This window comes from Mixophyes fleayi, chromosome 2 (genome assembly GCF_038048845.1).
Source record: "Mixophyes fleayi isolate aMixFle1 chromosome 2, aMixFle1.hap1, whole genome shotgun sequence".
NCBI lineage: Eukaryota > Metazoa > Chordata > Amphibia > Anura > Limnodynastidae > Mixophyes > Mixophyes fleayi.
The window spans coordinates 228307019-228327548 of NC_134403.1; the positions used below are offsets into that span (position 1 = coordinate 228307019).

A 20530-nucleotide genomic window follows, 5' to 3' on the forward strand; every position below is an offset into this window, starting at 1 on the left:
CTATTTATGCTGCTGAACTTATTTCATGTTAATTGTTTAATATTAGTTAGGTACCTCTTAGTAATAGGAAAATAGAGAAGAGAGAATATATATGTATGGTAGTATAGGTATTATATAATACTATTTATCCATTATATACAATTGTTTGTTTAAACTACAATTTATATTTTTGATTTAAAATATTGAAAAATCCCTTTAAAAGCTTAGCTTATACCACACTAAATGTGCCAGTGTGGCTTCTAAAGATAATTCCTGTGTGATATTATTCATTTGTGTGTGCCTTTGGTCCAGTAAAAGGGGATGGAGTGTTCCTTGGTCTCTCTCTGGTGTTGCTACAACAAGGACACTACCCAAAGAAGACCTTCGGTAATCAGACCAAGGTGGAGGCACTGCATAATCTGGGATACAAGGTACTGAATTCATTTGCAGACTGCACACACAAATTGATATATACACCGTAACAGGAAAAAGGGGTGTTACAGTTATAACCAAGTTCAGCAAACAATTCATAGTAGGGACTTCACATAGAATGCAGCTGCTTAGCAGCAATGAGTTCCTGCATTTTGAAAACATAAAGTTACCATTTGTTTTCATATCCTAAATATGGAAATATGTTTACATACAGACTGTAATTGAACTAATAAATACACTAACTATTTAAGGATAGTTGACAACATTTTATAAATAGTATCCAGGGACACTTTGCAGCTGAGCTGAAGCATCTAAACACACTAGGCTTGATGCAGAGTAGAAGGCAACTGTAGGCATAACTTGCGATGGAAAAAGTTACACGGAAGCGTATGTGTATGTACGCCAAAGATGCATCCAGATCTGAAGGAGTAGCAGATGCGTCCACTTGACAACAGTCAGTTACGCCCAACTTGTGAACAGGTACAGGTCTAATTTTATATTTTATGAATGTAATTGCTATGAAGCATCATTTTAACTTGAATATCCTAGCTTATACAGCAGGAACAACTTCCAGACATAAATACAAACATAAAATAAAATAAAAAAACTATATTTGTTTTATCTTTGCTTCAACATGCGTGGCAAATCCTAACATATCGTCGAGCGACTACTAAAGTCTCAATAAATATCTTCGAATAATTTTTAAGCAGTTAGCTAAATCAGGTGTTCATCATCAAGTGCTACTTACACATGCTCCTGGTCACCCGCAAGTAAAAATGCTCTTTTAGCTGTATCTGCGACTACCTCCCAGTGTGAATCAGTACACAATGGCATGAAAATGTCCTTACTGTGCATTGTCTACATTACAACACCTCTTCTCTTCCCCATCACATATCTTCAGGTGTAAGGCGTCTTAAGTGGCAAAAAGCTACAGTGCACAGATACGTTACACAAACAGATAAACATCTAGCTCTGAATCAGGCCCACTATGCGCAAAACTCTTCCGAGAGATCGGAGTACAGATCATGCGACAGAGGGTAGGAGGGGGAGTGACGATGTCATTATGTCACTATAGCCCCTAAATACAGAAATTCAAGGTGTTGACCAGCGGGGGCAGGGCTTAATGGTGTGATTAAGTCCCGCCCCTCGCTATTCAATGCCATGAATTTCGGCATTTTACAGGGCTCGGGAGGTTTGCCTACTCTTCCGGGAGGACTCCCCAAAATTCGGGAGCTTCCCGGAAATTCCGGGAAAGTAGGCAAGTATGGTTTTACTAGCATAATTAACTGTAATGCAATGCATGTAAACAGGTTTGAAAATAGAAATGACTGTTTCAATGACACCAGCACCAGACAGACACTCTTGCATTTTAACTATAATTCAGGTGTACCGGTATTTGCTCTTTCCTAGTCCATCCAATGTGCTTACGGCATGCTTTTTCCGAAGCCCACAGTGACATCCAATGACCTCAATACTCTAGTATAAACACTAGTAACAAATGCCTCACAAACATATTTCAGACATGTATTTACTGCATTTTTAAATACAAAAAAAGCCAGTTGGTAGTAGGCCTAAGACACCAATACATTTATTTTTTTGTAATAAACATCAACTATATCATTCTATAGATGTTATTTCAAATAGAAAATCGGGGTGGGCTGGAAACAGAACATTTTTCTGGGATAAAATGACCATGTAGGGAATTACGATAATATATTATTTGCAAGACTAATCAGTCATCTGCAAAATGATATGCTACTGATATAAGCAGGATATACTTTAGCACAAGGTCAGGACTATTTGGTTGCTTAGTGATTTCAGCTGATTGGAATGCAGAGCTTTAAATTACAAAACAAACAACAGCACTTTTGAAAGTACCAGCAGGTGGCAGTGTCTGTGCATATACTGTATACATGCAACCAGAAGGAAAGTATTTGTGTTTGTGTGTTCAAATAGATATCCAGTTGTCCAAAATTGTTATATAGAATTGTTACTACTAACAAAAAATATCTAACTAAATAAAATAAATAAATATGTGTTAAATATCCAAAATGTAATATTTCCTACCTAGGGAATTATATTTTTAGTTACAATTTTACTAAACAAAAACATAAATGCCACACTCAATTGTGTCTTTGCAGCATGAACAGAGACACTGAATCTAAATGTATGCTATTGTATTAATATAATAGAAGAGTTGGGAGTGCTATTGAATAACAGATGCCAAATAAGTAAAGAAAACAAGACTGGTTTTAATTTTCTTGGCCTTAAACCAATGCACACATTTTAAAAACCCAAGCACATGTTCAAGTTAATGCATCCTTAGCATATCTCAGTGGTTAATATTAGCAAATCATCCTAACAAGGAAGTACATGTGCTATATTGTATGTAATTCAGATATGTTATAAATGTATACATATTTTACCTCAAATAATATTTTATATAATTTAACTTTTAACCAAGTCAAATCACTGACTTGGGTTATTAAGAAAGTGCACTTTTGTTGGTATGACTTGCTTCAGTACAGGCCCACATTTACATTTTCTGACCTGCTACTCTACAATTTCACCCCCTTTTTCTCTTTTTCTCCCTATTGTCAAGGTCTTAACGTCCCACATATTATTTATAACAAACGATTATTTTTTAATTACCCGTTTCTTCTAACGGGGTGTAAGTTTATTACATTTTTTGTGTTTTTCTTTTTTACGTGAAGCACATTGAATTGCGTCAAGGCCCTTTTTACAAAACATAATACACATCAAATAACACTTTCAGAGAATCATACTAAGCACGTCAAATTAATGAAATGGACGCTGCACATACATACTTTGCTCTTTGAATCAAATTACTATGTTCACGTTTCAGCTTAGATTAATGAACCTGCTGCATCTATGGTCTGAGCGGAGGCAACTGCCAGTCACTTGAAGAAAAAAAATCATGGCTGAATATGCAAATAATTGAATTTTGAGAATTGCAAATGATTGACAGTTACCTCCACTCAGACCAAAGATGCTGCACTGTGTAAAAAATAAGCAGAGAAAACACGAGTGTGGCATCCTCTGCTATTGTGAGAACCAGCTCCATGCTGGTCAGTATAGCAATGGAACCTTTAAAGATGGGATTGCAAAAAAGCATGCACCTTTATCCCTCTTCCCCTCCCAGGGGCAACCAGCCTTGCGCTAAAACGCACTCAGGCTACTCTCAATTTTCCTGGGTTGCGGCGGCTAAGGTAATTAACAAGACAGAGACCCATGTCCATTATATATAGGAGAAGCAATGGGGATGTCAAAGTTGCCTCTCCAGGGTTACCCATCTTGATATTAACCCAAGTCTCCAAAGCGTGGGGGAGAGGGGTCATTGAGTCAGTTAGCCACGGGCTTGGACATGCTTTACAGTTTTCACAATTCAACTGTGTGAGTTTTTAACTGCAAGTGACTTACCTCTAAAGACCATGAATGCTGCTGATTAATTAAGAATTACATTTTTCTGCAACCTCATACATTTGAGATTATCCAACCACAGTGAGTCATGATATTGCAAGTAAAACTTATCAATCATTTAGTGTTTAACATTAACATTTGACTGGAGAAGTTGAACTGCAAGGACTAATTGATAACAGCAAATTCGCACATCAATGAAAGGCAATTTGAAGTGTGCTACATCTGCAGCAAGTATATATTAGAAGAAAAGGGGTTAGATGACGAACAGGCACATTGTGCCACCCTAATAAATCTGTTGCTCTAGGCCCTGGTCTTTGGGGCCTACTTTACCCAAACCAGGAAATCAATTCTGTAGTATCAACAATTAGCAACTAAAGTTCCAACTGCAACATAACCTGGAAAATGGAGTAGAGAGCTCTATTTATAGTTGCATTTAAATCAGGTTGCTTGTTTAGCATCTTAACATATGTAACATGCACCATATTACCCATGATGAACCATGCAAATGATGAGGCAACAAAGGTAAGTGGAGTACAGCTGCAATTAAAAAAAAAAGTTCATGAAACATAGAAATAAAAAATATAATGCCAATGAGTAGAACATTGTTACATGATTAATACTGCATACTGACACAATTAACACTTAGGTTATTTAAAAATGTAGTGCAACACATCAAGAATCAGCTTTTATCAGTATAGTGAGTATAATGTAAACTAGTATATGATTGTTTGCTATGGGTTACAGCGAATATGTTGTACTTGCTCTATTTTATTAATTAAAACCTTTTATTGTTTCAGTTAGTAGTCACTGCGAATCCGGGCCGCAATCCAAGAGTATTCAAACGGTGTGCATGCGCATCCGTGATGGTAGTTTCGTAGGTAAGTAAAGCCAGACGTCGGCTTAATTGATATCGACTGAACAGTGTAGGTAGAACAAGGATGAAGTAGGTGAGGGGGTGTTTGGCAAGTATAAACCAACACGTTTCATCACTCTCAGCGACTTCCTCAGGGAATTTTTATGCAAAAAAAAAAAAGGTGTTTCATAAAGTCTCTTTAAATACATGTCAGTGTTGTTTCATGATAAGAACACGTGGGCCAAATCCAATGGTTGGTGGAAATCTAAATCAACTTTTCAGGACCTCCTCAGTCACTTGCATGGTGAGTTTCTGTGACATACATTGTTCAATAAAGATATGGCTCATTATAGCTAGGTAGCAGTAGATAATGAATGAGATCGAAAATGATAGATGCTTCCAAATGGGTGACATGTTTTCAAAACAAGCTTGTCAACACTTCTAAATAATGTTTTAATGTGAGACGTACTTTGATGGGTGCAACAACTGAAATCAAATGCTATCTTCACATAAATCTCTTCTGAACACAAGAGGTGGCTTATCAGTGGAGACTTCATGCTGAACAGTTTGTCGGCCATGAAAGTATTTATATTATGTAACAAATACCTGTAATATGTCTTCTGTTCTGTAAATACTGTCTTTCTTCCTGAGATTTTATATTCCTTATCAGTGTAGCTGTTTTTCACTACACTCACTTCAATTCCATTCTTTTTTTAAATTGGTGAAGACATAAACGCAACGGTTATGACAGAAAAAATAAAGATTTTTGCTGGAAACTCTGGTTCAAATGCTTGTGCCTGCTTATTGCAACATTGGATGAGATACCTTCTCCCAGGTACAAGAAAACTAAAATGTATGCTTCTCCCTATTCTATTGACGTCACTTAACTGACATTGGCTACATCTAATTAATACTGCTGTAAGAATTGCATAGAAGGTCTGTATTTTCTCTGGGATAGTGCCTTACATATGAAGCCTTGTATGGCCTTTAATGATACCTTAACTGCTTGTAACATTTCCCAATGGCTAACAACATAAATGGAAAAATAATGAAATTTCTTCAAACATTTTAAATGATATACTCAAATGGCTGCAAACATTTTTTTTTTATTATTGGATCTCTTAAATTATTAATAAATGTATATCTTATAATATCTGTACTGCACAACTTCACATACTGTTTGTAACAATGTAGCAAGACAATGGGTCTCAAATAGGAGTTTGAAGCATTTCCTTTGTTCAAATTAAATAACATTATGTTTTGCCTTTCTCTTACATCAACCTTTAATGCCCCACCCCTTCCTCATGATATATCATGAAGAGAAATGCTGGGCATAACCAACATAAAAAAAATAAAAGATAAAACCTTAATATGTACAAATAAAACAAAATGGTGTCCACTGTTCAACAACTTCAGAAACAAATTGCGTTAATTAATTCTTTAGTATTTTGTACACAAAGGCATTTGCTTAAACATACCGAGGAGGAGGAGTGGGCGGAGTTTGTGGATGAGATCTGTCAAATGAATGCATGTCATAGGTAGGAGGGGAATAAACTGGAGGAGGTTCCTCATCAGAACTGTCTGGTTCTAAAGTTCTTTCCAAAATCTGAAAATGGAAACAACAACTGGTGAAATCCCGATGAGCTGTATTGTAATCACATTTTGCTACATACATTCAAAATATTTTTCCAAAAAAAACATACTAGTAGGTTAATTGGCTGCTATCAAAATTGACCATAGGCTCTGTGTGTGTGTGTGTGTGTGTGTGTGTGTTAGGGGATTTAGACTGTAAGCTCCAATGGGGCAGGGATTGATGTGAGTGAGTTCTCTGTACAGCGCTGTGGAATCAGTGGCGCTATATAAATAGATGATGATGATATATTTACAGATGTTAGGGTTTTACAAACTTTTCAATGAAATACAGCAACATTTTACATTCCAGTCCTAAAACAAAAGCAAAATCTTCAATTTTATTTTATTTTAATTTTAGTATTACAATTTTTGCAGGGCACTTATGAAGAACAGGTTTAGTGTTGCACATCTCCTATGAAGGCTTTAATTTAGTTTGTGTCGCAATAAATTCAGAATGCCATGCTTCAATTGCAAACAGTATAGTTAAAATATAGAAGTGTTGAATACTGGTCAAATGACAATCCTTATCAAAGAAAATCGAGATCTGTGATTAATCAGTCTGACAATAGCTCATTAATGCCAAGCGAAGATGAATAAAAATAAGTTAATGGAAATACCCCAATATTTGACAGACATAAGATGAGGTGGTGCCACATGGCCATGAGGTAACTAGATATACAGAAATTGAAGTGAATCCTTCATAACATAAGACAGATCAACAAGGAAGTATGGACTAGAAAGCCATAGACCAATATAAGAACTGTATTTATAATGTGTGGAACTTACAATCTATAAAATCATACTTTCCCAAATAGGTAAGAACTTTGGGTTCTAATTCCAGGTTTACTATCAAGTAACACAATGAGGGGTAGATTCAATTAGCAGCGAGGTGCTACCAGACATCACCTCGAGGTCCGGCAACTCACATTGCTGACTGATACAGTACAGAAATCTCTGCTCATATTCCCTTGCATCTCTATGGGAAACAAGATAAAATGAGCAGAGGATATTCGTAAAAACTCGGACACAATGTGTCTCCACACACTGTTCTGGAAACACATTTTGTCACTTCACTACTTCTTGGGGAAGTAAAGAATTTGTAAACAGTAGTGATCTAAAATATTGTCAGAATCAGCAGATTCAAGCTGCAAAGTAAAAGAGCTTGGATACAGGGAGGTGAAGACTGTGGCTCCCATTTTGAAACATGAGGAACAGATAATTCTGGTCAGCATTGGGAAAACATGTTGATCGAAAACAGTTTATAATGGAATAAGTAATCACTAGCCTTTTCTGTACTGACAGACAGGTAGTCTATGAATGAAAGATTCCCAGGCGCTAATCTGTAAAAAGATGTGGAGTTAGTAAGAGTCGGCTTACAAGCCTGATTTAATAGCAAAAAATGTGGTAGCCAGTAGAGTTGGTGTGCTGGCCCACATATAACAATGACAATGTAGTAAAAATACAATAACTGATCAAATGAGACAAACCTATGAAACTGACATGTGGGAGATGATAATCATAGATGGCTCAATGATATAAATAAAGGTTACTGGATAAACCAGATGTGTGGCATCAAAAAGTCCAAATGAGTCCAAAACTGTGTGGTAATAAGTCCAATAGTCCTTATAGTTGCTGGAGAGAGAACTGTGACCACGGGGGTCCAATGCGATGATTACTGCTGGAATTATTGCACTCAAGTGCAGATAAGTAAATCACTATGGGGCACATTTATCAAAACTCGCAGAATATGAAAAATAGTTTTCAATCCTTATCGCATTGATAAGGATTGAACTATTTCTCATATTTATTAAAAAAGCAACACAGGAACAGCAGTTCCGAAAAACTGCTGTTCCTGTGAAGTGGAAATCATACTTACCACTGCCTCTTCGGTTCTGAAGCAGCAAGCGATGAACGGGGCCTCCTCTTCTGACTCCAGTGCGCAGGCGCCGAGTGAAACCCTCGGGCATGCGCACAGACATCTCTGCTCTCGCTCTGCAACTATAGTTGCAGAGAGTGAGCGGTGAGTGACAGGGAGGGACCATGTGATCCCTCCACACATGCGCTGTCCTAACTCCACATCTTTTTACACATTTGCTCCTGGGAATCTCTCATTCATAGACTACCTGTCTGTCAGTACAGAAAAGCCTAGTGATTACTTATTCCATTATAAACTGTTTTCGATCAACATGTTTTTATTATTATTATTTTATATTTAATTAGAGCCACCAACTCAGTTTTGCAAATATGAACCATATAGTCAAAAGAAGATATTTTTCTGTATTATTTCCTACGTACAATTTGTGTTGAATTAAATGCAATTAAAATCTCAATTTTGTCATCAATACATCTCATTCTGAATAACACACAAGTGTTTATTTTTAATTAAATATGTTCTCTATCAATTCTCTGAAGCAGATTGTTATGTTAGTAAGGAGGAGCTTCTCTAAGAAAAGACAGAGAGTGAATGACAGCTGGAAAGACATGACTTGCAGAAATGCACTGTGTGAACTAGTGGATTCTTATATAAGGTAAATTACAGTTATTTCACTGGAGCTCAACTGACTGCAGTCTCCTCTTGACTTGTATCAGATCCCATCAAGACACTGTCATGAAGGTATGGGGGGAGGTTCATATGTCTATAATGATGTTGTGGATGTAATTCTTTCCTTTTTAACAGAGCTGCATTGCAATGCCAGGTTAATACTGGAAAAAATGCATTGTGGCTTGTGTGACTTTATGATTCATGTCTGAATATTTTAATTTGATATTTAGTGGCTGTTTAAATTACCCTTTTATATCAAGTCATTTCTAGAGCACAGGTAAAATCAGTAAAAAATCAATACCATACTAGACATGTGCCCCTGATGAAATAGACCATTCGCATATATGATCACTGAAATTTCCTCCTCCTCCCCAAAGTACCTATTAAGTTTTTGTTGCTCCCATTGGTTCCATAATTCCTGCATTAGACTTCAAGTAGAGTAAGGAAAAAAGCCAACAATAGTTTCCTGCATTGCCAACTCCATGACATGAAGCAGAAGTAGCCCTGGGGTTTGCACCACCAACAACAAATTTTTGTCAGACTGCACAATCACTGGTCTACCATCACCATGAGAATAGATAACTAATGACTAGAGCTATACATCTCTCAGCACATAAAAGGGAGGTGTCCCACAACGCAAAAGACAATTTGTTTTCTGTGATACAGATGATATACTTGAAAAAAATGCTATGCAAGAACATGGATATAATCTAGTAAAAGGTCATTTCTTTTCAGTTTACTAAAAACGTTTTTAGGAGTTTTGGCAAGATACACCAATTATTGGTCAAATAAATCATCTCTAAGTACATACTCTACCTACATGTGAATGGAGTATTCCACGTTAACATATATAACAGAATGTCAAAGGCAAAATGCACCTAAATATGGTCATCTCATAATTTGCTAATAAACAAAAACTTTATAATTCCACAGGGTAATTGTATCAAGCTGCAAGATTACAGCGGGTTTGAAAAATGGAGATATTGCCTATAACAACCATTTAGATTCTAGCTATCATTTTGTTGAATGTACTAAAGAAATGATAACTAGAATCTGATCGGTTGCTATAGGCAAAATCTCCACTTTTCAAACCAGCCAGAAACTCTCAGCTTGATACATTTACTCCTATGTCTCATATTATGCAGAGAGACTTAAATTTAATATGGGAAAACTATCCTTAACATTATAAAAGCTAAAGTAAAATAAAAAAGAACCTCTGGAGGAATGCTGTCATCGGAGTCTGAACTGTCATCATATCCACCATCATCTAGGTTCATCTGTAATAACTGATCAATTGTTGCATCCACTGCTCCATTGTTAGCCCTCAATACACACTCAATGATGTCATATTCCATGTTTGGAAACATCGTCTTAAAATCCTCCATAGCCTGATTAAACTCCAGCCTCCGCACAGGACGGCTGTTATTAAGTTCCTGAGTGGACGAGCTGCCTCTTGCGCTGCCATTGCTGTTGCTCCTGCGAAACAGACTTGTCATTTTTGATAATTGCTTTTGAAAAATGTTTATGGTTTAGAGGTTGTCAAATGCAGAAAGAAAACTGAAAGCTTGGGTCATGGTTCCCTGTCAAGAGGTCATGTTCATTGCATCCTTCGGATTAAATATACCAAGGCATGGATAAATCCCAGAGGGAAGCCTTCTTGATCTTTGTCACAGGTGATGTTCTGTCTTCTGAGGAGCCAAGAAAATAATATCTGTGGACAACAAACATATTTATAATCATCACATACACCTTCCTTATAATGCAACATGTGTACAGGAACACTTCCTGCAATTTTTTTTGTACATGGCTCTTCCAATCGGCTTCCAGCTGACAAACCTGCACTGCGCTTTTAATATCTCATCTCCTACAGGCATTGAGTCTAGATAATCATGGGAGCTGAGGGTGTGAGGATGAGAGAAGATTGAATGAAATACGGTGATATGGTCACTACAGTCCTACTGCTTGGAGAAAAGGGACAATTACCAGGTACATTTACTAACCTGTATCTGTGAACAACCATTGTGGTTTATCTAGCAAATTGCAGCAGCTTTGCGTCTTAAATGCTGCATACAATGGTGCAACACAGATTTTGTCAAACTGTGTTGCACTGCAGGAGGCAGGGGGGCAAATTTAAAATACGCAGACAGATTTAGAGTTGTGGGATATGTCCTAGCGCGACTCTAAATTGCAGTGCAAAACTAAATCTGCCCAGTATTAGTGTTTAACATGCAAAAGCACACAGTATTTCCAGGTCCAAAAAAATTAGCATTTGTAACATGGTTAGTAGAAGAAATTTTTCTCCATTCCCCTGGGTTTACTACTAAATCTAAATGAGGATCTAGGTGTGCTTCCTTCCTTGCAAACCATCACTGTAAAATGATGGACAGGGGCACCTGTTATTCACATGAACTAAAATAAGCGTAACAAGCATTCCTTTTCTGTGTATAGTACATACCTTTTTTCTTGAATTACCTACCAGTTGGTAAATGGTCTTTGTAAAGAAAATGCCTCTATATCAAATTATATAATGATAGTATTAATTTACTCTGCACAAGTTTAAAGTGAAATGAGGGATATTGGTGTATAGTGTTACATACAGTAACATTCAGGACATGCACTGGTATTATGATTATGAACATTTGTTTTTATTTGAATTTGGTTTCTGTACATTTTAAGGTAATCATATAGAGTCATTAAGGAAAGTAGGGCAAAAAAAACTAAATATGATCTGGGACAAACCATGTTGCAATGCAAGGGGTGAAAATTAATATATTATTTTGCACAAAAGGAAAATACTGGCTGTTTTTTCATGTAGCAAATAAATACCTGACAATTTTATGTTTACACTGAAATGTAAGGTTGATCTAGGACATGCCCTATCCCAACTAAAAATCTGTCCCCACATTTTAAATTTACATCCTCCTCCAATGCAACATGGTTTTGTCCAGGTGCACAGTTACTCCTTTCTTATGTTTTGCTCTCCTTAATGACTCAGGCCCATGGGCTTTTCAAAAGTTCTTATTATAACATTGTTTTATGCTGTAGATTGTTATATGTTGGGAAACCAAAATAAAATATATGATAATTGTGTGTAAATCTATTTGTGTGCCTTTTTCTTTAGGGTTATTCATTCTCTCTATGCCTGCACAAGATCAGATCTACAGTATGTCATCTCACAGTGGCAAGATCATTGGATATGTGGGTTGTAGCTGAATGCACAGAGATGCATATATGCAGTGGACACTGCCTTGCACTTAGCATATTACCATGTATATGTGTCTAAAGCAAAGAATGACCAAATTTTAATTGGTCTAATTCTTTACAGCAGTTTTAAGCCAACATTATGTTTTTATCTTCTTTTCTCTGAAATAAAAGTGCATATACTGCAATGCAAGTTTATTACATACCCATAGATGTTGCTTGAAGTGAGAGGCTTGAAAAGGCTGAATGAATACCAGTTAATAGTACTTCCCTTTACAATTATACATGGATTACAGAAACCGCATTCAGATATGAAAGAGGGACCAAAAACCAAAACGGATCGATCCTTGGTCTCACTGCTGGACTTGCTGGCTGATAAGCCCGAGTCCAAAAAGAAGGTCATAAAGCGTGTATAAATGGTAATCTCAGGTGTGGGTTTACTGTAGCAAAGGACTAATCAGCATATTTTAATTTGATAAGAAATGGAATAAAACATTGCAGGAAAGCACGTATTCACTAACAACTTACATATACTTGAAATCAATATAAAATTAAAAAATATTAGTTAAGCATAACAATGTTCTTTAATAGACGGACTTGAAAAAAAAAAAAAAAAAAAAAGATTTTGCACCTTTAAAGCAGAATTACACTGAAAAAGCCCTCAAGTAAAAAAAAAAAAGAGCTCCTTTTCCTAAATTAAGAGTAATCATATGTCCAAGTATGGGTAACTGTTCCACTGAATTCCCTCACCACAGAATACAATATGACAGTTCCCACCAAGCTATTAAGTGTCAAAAACAAAGAAATAGGATAGGTTTTATATAGGACACATATTATGTAGTTAGCAAGTAATAAATGATTAACTCAACTTCACCTTTTTAATAGCAAAACATAAAAAAGTTTGTTTTGGTATCTATGGAATTAGGTAAAAAACATATTGTCCCCATTTAACAAATACAAGATATGGTGGATTAAAAGCAACAATCCATGTTTAATTCAAGGAAAGTATACAACCACTTAAAGAAACAACAATAATATGAAAAATTCTCTCTCTAAACAAGAAAAAGAATATTTTGCCAGAAACTTAAAAGTAAAAACAGAACTGGGCAAATGACAGCTGTAAATGAAATACTGCCTGTTACGAATATCATTCATTGCTGGCATGATACGCATTTCCCAAATGCTCTCTTCAACTCAGACAACAGATGGGACCAGTTAAACATAAATAAATTCTTGTCTGCTTCCAACAGTCTATTCTACATAGCCATGCTGTGTCTGATAAGCTCCCCATGCAGGAGCTGGCAATGCTTACTGACAAAACACTGACTAAAAAAAAATAACAAAAATTAAAAAAAATAAAAAAAATTACTGTGTAATATTGCTGAACAGAAGTCATAAATAGAGCGTTATTGCTAATAAGTATTAAAAGCATTGCTAAATAACAAATTATAATTTTCCTAAAATAAATAACAGTAATCACTCATTAACTGTTGCTTCAGGAAAATGAAGAAACAGTCCCAATACTCTCTTTAAAAAAAAAAAAAAAAAAAAACAACAACACCCCTAAACCTATAGTAAAACTAATCCCCAAAAAAACACTAAGGGGGGTATTCAATTGACGGCTATATCGCCGAAAATCCTGCGCTCAAAGAATATTACCGTTACTACGGTAATCCTGCGCGTAAATAACGTTAATACGGTAATTTACTCGCTGGATTTTTTGCGAGCTGAAATCCAGCGAGTAATTACTGTATTAACGGTAATATTCTTTGAGCGCGGGATTTTCGGCTATCCCGCCGTCAATTGAATACCCCCCTAAAAATAATATTTTAACTTTAAAATAAGCATTCTTAAAAAATTATATAAACTTGTCAACTATTTGCTTCACACTTATACAAACAATAATTTACAATTATTTAGATTTAGATTTCAGTAACATAGGTCGGTAATCAAGTGAACTCCCTTCTAGTGATATTCTTTCCTTGGTTTAATACATGGATATTAAGAAACACAAAAACTGCAAACTAAAAGTGGAATGTTATTCTTAACTGTATTACACATTTAAAAAATGCAAATTACATTAGATATATTTTGAACAAGTCATACCCACTTTAATATATTCAACGACTGCTTCTTCTTCTAGGCAGACAAGCCTAAGGGGTATATTTACTATGTGGCGATTCCGTAGCACCGACAATTCCCAGCGCTTTGAAGTCATTTTCTACAAATGGCAATTTTATTAAAGACAAAACCCAATGGGCTTTGTGTTTAATAAAAGCGCCATTTTAAAAAATGACTTTAAAGCGGCGGGAATTGGCGGTTCAACAGAATCACTGCAAAGTAAATATACCCCCTAAGACTTTTTGCTACACAATGGTGCAAATCAATATCTAGATCAACATTTATTTATATAGCGCCAGCAGATTCCGTAGCCTTTTACAATTGGATGCTTACAATGGGGAAATGTTCAAAGGGAGACATCCTATTTCCAGACAATATAGGTTACTCCCCTTTACAAATCATTATTAATGAACTTTATTGATATAGTACCAACATAATATACAGCACTTTATAGAGAATTGAATCGTTCCCATCAGCTCCTGCCTCAATAGAGCTTACCGTCTAAATTCACACAAACATGGGTTAATTTCTTTAGAAGAGAATTAACCTACCAGTATGTTTTTGAACTGTGGGAGGAAACCCATGCATACCCAGATACAAACTCCACTTACATAGTGCCCTATGTAATTAAACCTTACATAATGCTATTAAATAGAAATTACAAAATTGGTTTTAGATACTGTTTGCAAAAGAATTAAACATATTGACAAAAGTGTTCAATGGAATATACAATGTTTGTGTGTATGTTCCACTATAAGATGTCATTTTAATGTTCAATAAACTTGTCAATTGCAAAAAAAAAAATTGTTACCATATTTACATTTATGAACATAAAAGAAGGCAGTCATATTTTAGCACTACCATCTAGTAAAAATTGTTAGTGAAGACTCACTCCCCATTCCCAGCTAGACTACTCTGTTCCCCTTGTACACCTGGACAAAAAGTATGGGGCAAAAGTATTAGTCATAATGCTTGTGATTATATTTCTTAATGAATAGGCTTCATGCGTTTCATTTTCTCCATAGCTGTGGCTTTGGCTCTCTTTGGTTTTTTTGTTTTAATCGGAAAAAGTTCACATTTATTTTCCAACTGCAAGATTTTCTCCTAACAAGAGCCAAGCGTTATATTTGACCTGCACAAGTCATTTTCCCCCTCAATTCTGCTTAATGCTGTCACAATGTACTTCCAAATTAAACGCCATTCAATATTTTCATTGTCTTCCAAGATACATCTATGTCCGTTCATCTTACACACTAGATTCTGATAATTAAAGGGCGATTATATCCTATTCCTCATTATCATTTAACTAAATGATATTTAAAACTGCACTACCATCTTGTTAAACGTGGTTTTCACAGACAACGTGATGTTTAGCTAAAACCAAAAAACAGCATATCACAAGAACCTCATACCAGCATCAAGCATTGTGGTTTAGGGGTGATAATTTGGTGTTGTTTTGTAGCCGCAGGACTTGGACATTTCATTGAGTCCACCACTTTACACCAGAGTATTCTAGAGGAAAATGTGATGTTATTTGAACAACAACAAAAGCTTGGCTACATTTGGACCATATAACAGGGCAATGATCTACGATGAAAAAGAAAAGAATCAAGGTTTTGGATTGGTCAAGTCAAACTTCAGGTCACAATCCCACTATGCTCCTTTAGGAACTTAAGAGAGCTGCACACAAACGAATGTCCTAAAATATCAATGAACTGAAACATATTGTAAGGAGTAGTGGGCAAAATTCCCCCAAATTTATGTAAGAGACTTCTAAACTCATACATAAACTGATTATTTCAAGTTTTGCTGCTAAAAGTAGTTCTGAAAAATAGTTAATCATAGTGCTTATTTATGTAAAAAGACAGATTTGAAGAGAGTGTACTTCCTTTTTCACATTACATATATACTGAACTTTTTTTTTTTTGCAAGCAGTATTCAATTTGTTTTGTGTAGTATCCTTTCGGACTGATACAGTCAAACAACGAGTTACTACTCACTGTAGCTTTTTCAGAGCTTGACCTCAATGGCTAATGCCATAGTCCATAGTTGAACAACAGGTCATGTTTCAACAAATTAATGATTTCGATTCATACATAAAATGTTCTTTTGAATACAGTAAAGAATATATTTACTTTTTGGACGTATTGTTTCAAAAGGTTTAAACTGGAGTGGGCACTACACTTTGCCATGAACTTATAGACAGAAATATCTTACCACTTAAATTGCAACTTCTAAATTCACAGTTCCAATGAGTTATATGCACAAAACATGGTTACTAACCATAAGATGAAATGAAAACAAGCTTCTTGAAACAAAGATATGATGACTGTACTCTGACTAAAAAACAAATATAAAAAAAAAGAAAGATTTGTCCAATGCTTATACCTATACTGCCAAAATTACATCTCTTATTTGAATTATGCTACAGTTGCCTCCACTATTACAAAAGCTGTGATAATAGTATACCATCTGCATTTCAGCAAGAACAGCAATACTGCCGTCAGGCTGGGTGGAATTTACAAGATGTACTTCTTAAGGCAGATCCATTAACATCTTACACCAAACACATAAACAGGCTTGAATGGTACGATTTTGGTAATGCCCTTATCCAAAACGTATTCTATTAGGCGCCATCTTAATGTCTTATGTGTTCTAGTGATCACATCATATACAACTTATATTGCCCATGTGGCGCTTACTACCTAGGGTAGACTAATGCTAAATACAGGTCGGAAATCTCTCAGTTGCAACGAGTGCTTTACATGATGATCTTTTAAAGATACCGATTGCCAAACATATTTTATTTTTATTCTTCATATAATTTTCTTATTATTCAGCAGTGTAAAGATATTGCATATAATGAGGTACCCTTGACGTTGGGATGCAGGCTTAAGGCTTTTGATCAAAATATGAACTAATACCTCATGTTTTCATTTTGCTAGACACACACAGATATGCAGTTTAAAGGATAAGCGCTGACAACTTTCTTTCTGTTTTGTATACATATATGGGCATTTATATTGCCACGCAGCTGGTACCACATACAATATGGGATATACCGAGCGCGGGCTTGTTGCCAAGCAGCTGGTACCATATATAATGTGGGATATACCGAGCGCGGGCTTATTTTTTTCTAGTGTAAAGATATTGTCAGAATTAGATAGGATTTCAATAACATAAGTATAACAAAATACTGAGCACTTAAAAAACATATAGAATTATTAAGATTAGCAGCTCATGAAAAGGAAGGATAACATCAGTCTACAACTGGAAATAACAATAGCTGATCAGATTTTGGGGAGAATAAAAAAGACAAACAATGAAACAACTAGTAAAACGGGTTAGGTATGCCAACATGAAAATACCAACAGGCTAAATGCCGGAATATAATTACCCCGACACAGATAAAATACAGACACTGTAATTGCAGACAGTGAAAATGCCAACATTAAAACAGCAATGCCAGCGGGAACAGCAGCCCACCGGCAGTAAACAGTGGTTAAAATAAATAAATGTATAAATAAAAAATAAAAAAATGCGGATCACCCCTCCCTAGTCATATTAACACTAGTACTGGTTTCAGGGCGCACAAAAAAAAGTCCAGCAGCACCAGGACCGTCTCCTAAAGTTGGTTCAGCTGTGGGATCGGGGCACCACCATTGCAGAGCTTGCTCAGGAATGGCAGCTGACAGGTGTGAGGGCATCTGCACGCACAGTGAGGCAAAGACTTTTGAAGGATGGCCTGGTGTCAATGCGGCCAGCAAAGAAGCCACTTCTCTCCAGGAAAAACATCAGGGACACACTGATATTCTGCAAAAGGTACAGGGATTGGACTGCTGAGGACTGGGGTAAAGTCATTTTCTCTGATGAATCCCCTTTCAGATTGTTTGGGGCATCTGAAAAAACGCTTGTCCGGAGAAGAAAAGGTGAACGCTACCTTCAGTCCTGTGTCATGCCAACAGTAAAGCATCCTGATTCATGTGTGGCGTTGCTTCTCAGCAAAAGGTTTCACTAGTACTAATCATTTTGGGGCTACTATATTTTATATTTAAAAAAAAGCAAAGCACTACAAACCATTGTTACATCAAACAGGGAAAATATGCATCCTAAATTACAGATCTCCAATGTGAAAAACTGCAACTTTTCTTGGAAATCTGGGACACATTGGAGCTCTAGAGACTACCAATATTCAACAAATGCCAAGACTGTGGAAATAATAAAAAGGCATGAAATTAGTATTATCACTTTCCCATTTGGAAATGTTGGTTATGCTTTAAGGTAAGCTGTTGATCATATATTTTAGGTTTGGTTGCAATTTTGCAATATTTTTCAGGTGCCAAGATGATTTTCAAATTTAGTTGCCAACGAGTCAGGGGCAAACACAGGATTTACATAGAGGGGTTTCCAATTTCTTGAAATGGGAGGAAAATGGCACAATAAACCTGCAACAGGTGCTATTTTTGTTGAATTATCGCAATGTTCATTGTAAGTTTTTTACAATAGCAACAGTTACAATCAATCTAAAAGTATTGATAATGAAAAAATTGATTTATAATTTGTGTGTAAACATACATTGTACTATAATTAGGTTATGTGCTAAAACTTAATACTTGTATTATCGGAAATGCTGCCACGCCAGACAGCGGCCCCCTGCTGGGTATACAGGCTAAACAGGTGTTTGTCACTTCACATAAAGACTTACTTAGCATTTCCAGCTATCAGCAAACAGACGTCCTCTAGCAAAGTTACAAACCCAAACAATGACACTTCCATATAAAACACATCCCAATGTAACATGATAAGTGCATTTCAAATTATACATGGTTGCCTGCACCTCTAATTCAAACACATTTCTACATGATCCAGCCACACAGCCCCATACCATTATCCCTCCTCCACCAAACTTCACAGTTGGCATAATGCAGTCAGGCAGGTAACGTTCTCCCAGCATCCGCCAAACCCAGACTCGCCCATCTGACTGCCAAACAGAGAAGCGTTATTTGTCACGCCACAGAAAACGTTTCCACTGCTTCAGAGTCCAGTGTCGGTGTGCTTTACACCACACCATCCGACACTTAGCATTGGTCTTAGTGATGTGAGGCTTGCATGCAGCTGCTCGTCCATGAAAACCCATTCCATTACGCTCCCGCCGCAGAGTTTTACACACTTTTACGCACCATGCGCCTTAACAGTCTTTGACTCCACTCTGTGATTTTACGTGGTCTTCCGCTTCGTGGCTGAGTTGCTGTTGTTCCTAAATATTTCCACTTTCTAGTAATATCTCTCACAGTTGACAGTGGAATATCCAGCAGGGATGAAGTTTCACGAACCGTCTTATTGTAAAAGGTGGCATCCTATCACAATACCACGCTTGAAGTCACTGAGCTCTTCATAACAACCCATTTTGTATCGCAAATGGAGACTGCATGACTAGGTGCTTCTGTCACGATACTAACGAGGAACGACTGGATCCTGGTGGTTCAATCGGGATAGTTGTTACTTCTGCTAAGGGCGCGGAATCTAACAAGCGAAAGGTGTTCACCAGTGATTCCCACAAGGGAATATGGGCTTCGCGGATTTCACTTGCAGGTCGCGACCCCCTAGGGAAGTTCCCAATAAACCCGAAGAGACTGAGCGTAGATTAGATAGTAAGAGTTGCCACTTGGAAATGGTGTTCAGCAGGAAATGTTCTGCAGCGTTGTCACCTGGAAAGTAGTTTGTAGGGTAGAAGGTAGGACCGCCCCTTGGGACGCGGTTTGAGGGTTTGAGGTAACGTTGACACTTGGAAGGGGTATAGCAGAAACAGTTCTACAGCGTTGCCCCTCAGAAAGTGATTTGCGGATGAGATTGTTGCGTAGGAGCCTGGAGAATTCGGAGTACAGGAACGCAGGGTAGGAACGCAGGGTAGAACTACTCCGGAGCATGGAATAGAAGCAGGAGCTGTTTCCAGTGCAGGGTCAGGAACTGACTGCAAGAACCAGCACAGAGTTTAGTTCAAAAGGGTAGATATAGTGCAGTTCCAATTAGACGACCAAAAGAGGGCAGCAGGAGGACTGAAAAGGTATTGACAGCTCTGCGCATGTGCAGAACCACTGAGCGCCGAAGAGGAAGAAAGAGCGACAGCGCTGGACGACTGCAGCAGCGTGGAGACAGGTAAGTAAAATTTAGCTAGCAGAGACTGTCTAGGCGGGGAGCCCGTGAGAGAGCAGTGGATGCACTCGCCGGCTCCCGGGGGGACACAGCGGGAGTCCAGCGTGAGACAGTACCTCCCCCTTTAGAAGTGGACACCGAACACCTAGAGCCTGGCTTCTTCAGAAATCTGGTGT

At 37.0% G+C, this 20530-nt stretch overlaps 1 protein-coding gene across 3 annotated transcripts in view; it reads right to left on the minus strand.

The window, feature by feature from the left end:
* CUEDC1 (CUE domain containing 1) overlaps window positions 1-20530 on the minus strand; it is a 143233-nt gene that overhangs the window by 80943 nt on the left and 41760 nt on the right. For all 3 annotated transcript variants that reach the window (XM_075195567.1, XM_075195566.1, XM_075195565.1), the window contains exons 2-3: window positions 10094-10590; window positions 6184-6311 (exon numbers count right to left, since the gene is read on the minus strand). In XM_075195567.1, the coding sequence (XP_075051668.1) occupies window positions 6184-6311; window positions 10094-10375 (410 nt within the window). In that variant the 5' untranslated portion in view covers window positions 10376-10590. The remainder of the gene's footprint in view (window positions 1-6183; window positions 6312-10093; window positions 10591-20530) is intronic.